The sequence below is a fragment of the Cannabis sativa genome, chromosome X (assembly GCF_029168945.1).
Source record: "Cannabis sativa cultivar Pink pepper isolate KNU-18-1 chromosome X, ASM2916894v1, whole genome shotgun sequence".
NCBI classification, from domain to species: domain Eukaryota; kingdom Viridiplantae; phylum Streptophyta; class Magnoliopsida; order Rosales; family Cannabaceae; genus Cannabis; species Cannabis sativa.
Genome location: NC_083610.1, coordinates 70,736,643 through 70,744,960, shown reverse-complemented (window position 1 = coordinate 70,744,960; position 8,318 = coordinate 70,736,643). Strand labels below are relative to the sequence as shown.

The 8,318-nt window shown below is 28.5% G+C and overlaps 1 protein-coding gene across 1 annotated transcript; it reads left to right on the top strand.

Moving 5' to 3' along the window:
* The first annotated feature begins 2,964 nt into the window (after positions 1 to 2,964).
* On the top strand, positions 2,965 to 4,390 carry LOC115721452 (protein PHOSPHATE-INDUCED 1). Its single transcript, XM_030650740.2, has one exon. The coding sequence runs from the start codon at positions 3,295 to 3,297 to the stop codon at positions 4,237 to 4,239; it is 945 nt and encodes a 314-aa protein (XP_030506600.2). The 5' UTR covers positions 2,965 to 3,294; the 3' UTR covers positions 4,240 to 4,390.
* Positions 4,391 to 8,318: the final 3,928 nt, after the last annotated feature.

Sequence of the window (8,318 nt, the reverse complement as noted above, 5' to 3'; positions counted from 1 at the left end):
CGTGCAGTCGGGGATTAGGATGAACGAAGATGAAGAAGAAGTGTGACTAGTGTTGGCCGGTCGTACGGTTGGTCTTAGCATAAGGATAAATGAAGAAGAAGATGAAGTTGCTAGGGTTCAAATGGGGCGGGCTTTTCTTTTTTTTATTAATTTGGGCCCAAGCTGCTAGGTAGTTGCATAGGAGAGGGAGAGTGCGAAAGAGAGTTTGGTCTCTGTTGGACCATTTGCCACCTGGAAGGGAAGGAGAGTTGAGCTTCTCAGATCTGGAAGGAAGAAGAAGACTCGGGGAGAGAGAGTGAGAAATAGAGATCGATGAGAGAGAGAGAGAGAGAGAGAGAGAGAGAGAGAGAGAGAGAGAGTTAGGAAAAATTAAAGAATTAAAAAAATATTATTTATTTATTGATTAATAATTTTATAAATGTAAATATTTTTTTAATTTTAAAATAAATTCTGAAAAGATTTTTTTTTATAATTTTTAAATAATTATATTAGGTAGTCAGTTTATGTTAGTAATTAACTGAGACAAATGGATGGCACCTTAAATTTGTTAACAATTTAGTAGTTTGGAGGGTTTTATCACCAAAATTTAAAGTTGGAGGATGAAGTGAAAGTAAAATGATACTTAGGAGGATTTAGTCGCAAATTACTCTAATTATAATAAAATACTCGTATTATATATGGGTAAAAGTTATTAAAAATGTGTACATATATATTTTACCAAAATAATATTATAATTTATTTTTGGCTAATTAGGATTTTTTCCCCCGAACTTTAACATGTATCAAATCATGCCCCCTGAACTTTTTTTACCGTTAAAAATTCTCCCTGAATTATTAAGATTGTTAGATTTAAGGACTTTTGTCTAATTTTAGTAAAAAAATTCTAACATGGATGAAAGTTCAGGGGGCATGATTTAATACATATCAAAGTTTGAGGGGTATGATTTGGTATTAGTAGATATCAAAGTCTGGGCAGCATGGTTTAGTACATAAACAATCACTGAAATAGTAAAATTGAATGAAATTAGATAAAAGTCCTTAAATCTAACAATCTCAATAGTTCAGGGAGAATTTTTAGCGGTCAAAAAAATTCAAGGGATATAATTTGGTATATATCAAAGTTCGAGGGAAAAAAAATCATAATTAGCCTTTGTTTTTTTTAAGAGAACAATATTTTGACATTATTTTATTTGAACATGGATGGCACGTACCTCACTCACCACCTATTTTTCATATGTTAGCAATTAGTGATACGGTTTATGGATAATAATCAATATTATAATGCCGCAGTAGTTTTTTTATTGATTAAAGTCTACTCTATTTAATAAGTTCAAAAGGAAATGCATGCATCATTTCTTGGTACCTATTACATGAATCTAGCTCATAAATGTAATATACAAAATATAGTAATTTATGATGTATAAATTAAACTACATAGCCAATCAAGAAGTTTTGGTATTGCATGGTAGCTATTTATGAGGAAGAAACTTAATTATATTTTCTTCTTTTCTAGATAAGGCAAAAAGGTAGGCTTCTTTAATCTTAGATGAGTCTCAATGTAACGTTTGTTCTTTTATAGCTTCAACTGTCCAAATATGGGCAAACCCTTCCTAAAAATGTATACATATTTTTATTAATTACAATATATATATATTTGTAATTACAGCTAATATATATTTACTATCGAAGTGTTATATATCTTTGAACTATTATCTTTGATTTAATAGTTATGCTAACTTACACCTAGAGGTGAGAAGTTCAAATATTCCAACAAGAACATTTTTATTTCTTAATTATAAAAGTTTACTTTTCAAAAAATGTAGCTTTAGAATTTAAACCCCTATATTTAATACATTAACTATTGAAGAATTTTCTTTAAAGAAAAGTTACACAAAGTACTTAAGATTGTACTTGTTTTTTTTTTTTTTTAATGTTTTTAAGGATTTTTTTCCTTTTTTTTTTTTTTTACATTTTTACATACTATTTTTCAAAGAGAAAACAAAATATGTTGTTGTTATGCTGTGCAACGTTATATTATATTCTCTTAATGTGAAAATAATATTTTTTTTTAGAACAACCTAAAAATAACAATTTATAAAAAAAAAAGTTTGTAAAAAATAATATTCTCTTATAATGTAATTTTTTTTTTATTATTTATGGAGTATTATCAAGTAATTTCATATTTTTATGGTTACTTTTCATTTTACTTTGTATTATATTTAATACTATAAAAAAAAAATACAAGTATATATAAATATCACGTAGAAAAAAAATTATGTTCTCTGTCTTACAAAAAAAGATATTTTTTTTTTTTGAACTTTAAATTCTAAATCCGCATTTCAACATTTATTAGAGTTGGTTATATTTTGAAATGAACATGACATTTCTCGTATATCTGTATGTATGTATACAATGAAGAAAGTCACACTTCCAAAGTATGGCTGTTTGACAATGGTAGATAAATAATAACATCTAAACTAATTAATGCTTCTTTAATGACCTGAACAATCCTAATTATACTTAAATCTCAATTAGAGAATTACTCAAGATTATTTAAATTACAAATTAGAACACACAGCTGATGAACATCTCATAATAATCTTACGTGTAATTCCTTTTAAAGAATAAAAAATACATCTACATCATATTCATATGCAAGTTGAAGGGAGAAAATTACAGGTCAAGCTATACAAACAAATAATACCCTTCGCCACATAATACATAACTTAGTATGTATTTATCCCCAAAACCAAACTAGAGGTTAGATATTATTTATTGAAATCATGAAAAGAGAAAATAATATATAGTACTTGTTTAAAGGCTGATGACAAAAGAGTTAGCTAAATATTTTTTTGTCATTTTCCTTCTCGTTGGCTGTCATGTTTGTCATAATATCTCTTCTTAGCTGGCTCTAGTCTTTAGTCTGTAGATGAAGTCATTAGTAGATTTGGTGGAAACTTAAAAGTGGTATTATTATATGTAATAGCTGTGCCTAAAGATTTTAATCTTCTATCAACGCGCTTTCTTGCTGGCATTTCACTCTCTCCTCTTAGCTACTTATTCATTTCTTTTTCTTTCTTTATCAATACGTTATATTAATTAGCTTTCCACTACTAATGAATTAGCTAAACCTAAGCTCCTTCCGAGTAGTTGCTTTAGTTAGCCCACTAATCACCAAATTAACATACTCACATTATGTATATAAATACACCCTTTTCCCTTGTCTTCTAAACTCACACAAAACAAAGCATAATTTAAGAGTCTCTTCTTTTCTCTAAGCTCAGTATAATTAAAAATGGCATCTTTCGCCTCAGAAACTCTCACTTTCATCTTCTTCATCTCTCTACTCCATTTGGGTTCATCGGGGAGGATTCTTTCCGACGAGTCTGACCAAACCCAACAGCCTCTTCCCTTTCAATACCATAATGGCCCTCTTCTGTTTGGAAAAATCTCCATTAACTTAATATGGTACGGAAACTTCAAACCAACCCAACGAGCCATTGTCTCCGACTTCATTACCTCCCTCACTTCATCTTCTAAAACCAACACAGACCAACCATCAGTCAACACGTGGTGGAAGACCATCGAAAGCTACCAATACCACCACAAGCTGAGCAACTCCGTCTCGTTAGGATCCCAGTTCATCGACGAGAACTACTCCCTGGGGAAATCGTTGACCAGTCAACAAATAGTGGGACTCTCCAGCAAGGGCGGCCAAAAGGACGCCATCAACGTTGTTCTGACTGCGGCTGATGTGGCGGTGGAAGGGTTCTGCTCTAGTAAGTGTGGGACACACGGTGTGTCATCTGGGTCGGGACCAGGTAGTAAGAGGTCCAAGTTCGGTTACATATGGGTGGGAAACTCGGAGAGTCAGTGCCCAGGTCAATGCGCATGGCCTTTCCACCAGCCAATTTACGGACCACAAACACAGCCACTGATTGCCCCAAACAACGACGTGGGTTTGGACGGAATGATCATCAACGTGGCTAGCCTTTTGGCTGGAACCGTAACGAACCCGTTCGGAAATGGGTACTTCCAAGGGCCGAAGGAGGCTCCACTTGAGGCGGCTTCGGCTTGTAGCGGTACTTTTGGGAAGGGGGCGTATCCTGGATACCCTGGTCAACTCTTGGTTGACCCCACCACTGGTGCAAGCTACAATGCTCACGGTGACAATGGCAGGAAATACTTGCTTCCTGCTCTGTTTGACCCTTCCACCTCCACTTGTTCTACCTTGGTTTGAACATACATAATTAAATTACACACTGTATAAATATATATCTAGAGAGAGAGCATTGATTTTTTTTTTTAATTCTTTTTATTATTATTCGACTATTCATCATGTATACTTGTTATACCACCATTATAATAAACTATTGGTATTATTCTTTATATATACGATTTTTTAATCAATAGTTCCATTTTCGATCATGTATGCTTTTTTATGAATAAATTAAATTTATATATATATTTTGGTAAGGATGAATAATTTAAAGTTTAGTATTGATTTACAAAAAAAAAAAAAAAAAAAAAAAAAAAAACCCATCTCTAGTTTGTTCGGAAATAAACTTCTTATTTCATGCTTCTTTACAACTCAACCCATCTTCATTATTTTACAAATAATCATATAAAAAAATTATTAGCATTGTTACAATTTGAATATATAAATACTCAAATTTTCATATCACATTTTATAAATAGATTATAATATTCAGTATTATATTTAAATTTTATTATTATTTTAATTTATTTATAATTGATAAATTCATATCTTATTATTATTATTATTAATAAATATAAGATTTTTTTAATATGTCGTGTTGTACTTTTTAGACTTGTCGTGTGTCGTGCTTTTCAGATTAGTCTATTCGTGCTTAAGTGTCGTGTCTTTCATGCTTCTTGTGTCGTATTGTGTTTAAAGACATATTTTCGTGTCGTATCGTATCAATTTGTAGCATCTTATCGTGTTCAAGCCTGTATTTTTTTTTTTTGCCTAATCATACTTGTGCCTTCCAAGCTTGTATGTCGTGTCGTGTCAATTTGAAGCATCGTATCGTGTTCAAACCGGTATTTTTTTTGCCTAGTCGTACTTGTGCTTTCCAAGCTTGTACCAATTTCGTGTTGTGTCAAAAAAACTGATTGGTATTTACAACACTAGTTCTATGTAAGGTACCGGATTGTTTGTGTTGGTTATCTAGTGAAAATAACACCAAATATGAGATTTTATCAAAAAAGTTTCATAAATATGGCATTCTTAACTTTACCACCCTTATATGGCATTTGTTCAAATTTAAAGTTGTTTATAGTATTTCATTTACCACCTTTTTGTTTATTTAATTTTCAAATCCCATATCTTAAGTTTGTGTATTCAGTCCAAAGGGTCAGCCCAATCTTTAAAATGTAACTTAGTAATTTTAAATCTTTTTTTCAATCTGATTCTTATGTTTTTTTTAAATACTTTTTAAAAGTAAAATAGGAGTTGTCTTTTTATATTCTGCCTATAATGAGTACTTCTATTTCTCTTTCACCATTTTTAATTTTATTGTTCTCTTAGTTGATATAACTTTAAGTATAATGTTTGCATCCCCATTTTAGGGTTTTTTTTTATCTCTTGTTTTTTTTCTCTGCATTCCTCTTTTATATACGCCTCCCTCATCTTCTTTTTCTTCTTCTTGCCCGACGTCGACACTGTTCTGAGGTCATTGACGGCAACCCATTCCATTTTGGGTTGTGTTCTGATTTTGAGGTGCTCTAAGGTGCGTGTCTCTTTATTATTTTTTTTGTATTATTCTTTTTTTTAATAGCTAAGGTGGATAGTTGGTTTTGTAGTATTTATAGTCGATTGAGGGTTAGTTAATTGATGATTTTTTTAACCTTTTTTGTTTTTTTAGTGTTGGTGTTCATGAGAAAGATACTTTTGTTGTATATAAATTTATATATATATATTAGAGTAATTTGCAGCGAAATTCTCTTATGCTTTAATTTTTATACACTTAACCCCTTTTTTTAGGAGTAAGTTTATTTTTCTTTGTAAATTTGACATGACAATTAAATATTACCGTTAAATGTCAACTGGATGACTACTATATATACCTGTGTATATGTAACAGTAAAACCTCAAAATCGATACAGTAGTAATCCAATTAGAATTTAACGGTAATGTATAAGTATAACTGACACCTTAAATTTACAAAGAAAAGTAATCTTAAGGAGGTTTTGCTACAAAAAAAAAAAAAGGATTATATGTATAAAAATTAAAATATAAAAGAGTTTCACAGTAAATTCTTACCAAAAAAAAAAATCAGTGTTATAAGAGAGAGAGGAATCATGTAATGGAAGGAGGGCTTACACTATTTTTTTTATTGCTTTGAATTTGATCTTTATCTGTAACATAATCCATATGAATATATAATTTGATTGTTTTGTGGGCTTAGAAAGTTTTTTAGTGTTTCAATAAGTTTGAGAATGGGTATAGCTAAGTAGTAAGATTGAAAAGTAATATAAATGTGTGAAGGGTGGTGATGTTGGGGACAGCATCGATCTAGAATATACTATTACAATGAATCTCAAGCTTGTTTGGCCAAATAATAAAAAAAAAAACTAAATAGTTAGAGTTAAAGGATAAGAAGATAGTGACAGAAATTGCGTGTGTATTTTTATTTTTTTTTTTTTTGTATTTTTGTGTGTATATTTTCTTTTAGCATATAGAAACCGGTTCTTACTAAACATGTAAACATTAGAGATAACATTGATCAACTAAAATTATTATAGTTCACATTAAGAAATGAGCATGACGAATTAGAGCATGTATTGTGTTGTGTTTGTATAGGAACTGATTTTAATTAATGTTATCTTTTTGATCAATTACGTTTATAGTGTTTGATGGAACTAGTTTCAATATTTTATTTTGATTTGTTATTTTAACGTGTTATGTCTTTCTTTTAAAATTAAAGTGGTACTATACTACGCTTGTTTATCATTATCTTTTATTATTTTTTGCATACAATTTTATGACAATTCAATCAATTTAAGTGTGGGTTTGATGATTTTAAACTACATGGTAAAAATTTTTATATTATTTCACGTAATTAGTTATTATGTGTTAGTTTGTAATTTGTTTATTTTATAAAAATGGTTTCTTTTTGTTTGATTTTTAATAGTTTTTTAATGTAATTGGTTTCTATAATTAAATTTTGTAAGTCATTTGTTAAAAATTCACATGTAATATATGTATATTTTTGAGAATTTTTCTGTTTTAAGCTAAAATTATTTAAAATAAACCTTTATACTATTCAAAGAAAAAATAAACATTTATAATATTTAATATATACAAAAATATTATTTTTAAAGTTTGGTATTTACAAAAATACTGTAGAGAAATAAGATTAGACAAAAAAATGCGCGTGAAAGGCACACTCAAGTGGAGAACAATATTCAGAGTCTGCCACGTGGAGAATGTTACTGAGGCTGCCACGTGAAACTCTTATTATTATTAAAACAAAATTGACAACTATTCGAGAAATCACCTTTCTACAAAAAAAAAAAAAAAAAAATTAAATTTATCTTTAAACATAAAAAAAAAAAAGATTAAATTTATAAAAAAAAAAAATAACAAAATAATATATATTATTAATTTAGGTACTATCACAAATAAGGTGTCATGTCAATGTATAATGTCAGTCACTAATTTTGATATAATTTTTATTTTATAAAATATAAAAAATAATTTTATATTGTACTTTTTTTAATCAATTAGAGAAGTAGTAGCTTTATGCGTATCTTATTATTAGTTTAATAATATATTTGTTTTAGAATGCACAAAATTAAATAAAAAATTAAAAACTATATTTTTTAAAATATATATATATATACAATCTCTACAGTTACAAAAACATAAAATAATTATACATGATAATAAAAAAAACTAACATTATATATATTTGCAACTATAAAACAACTAAAAAATATCAAATACTAAGAGAATAGTGCTACATAATAACTTAGGCATAATATATTATGTAGACAATATAAAATCTACGAAAAAATAACATAAAAACAACATTAATATATAAACACATATGTATATATATATTTTTTTATCTAAGTTGAGTAATTTAATAACAACTAATAATTTAAATAACAATGAGCAATCAATTAAACAACAACTCTAATATAAAATAACAATAATTAGGTATCAACACATTACATCAATTCAAGATAAACTCAAAAATAACACACAATTAAATTAAAAGTTTTAAAGAAACTACAAAATACTTGTGTAACAATGAGGGTTTTCGCATAAATATTTTTTTAAAATATTTT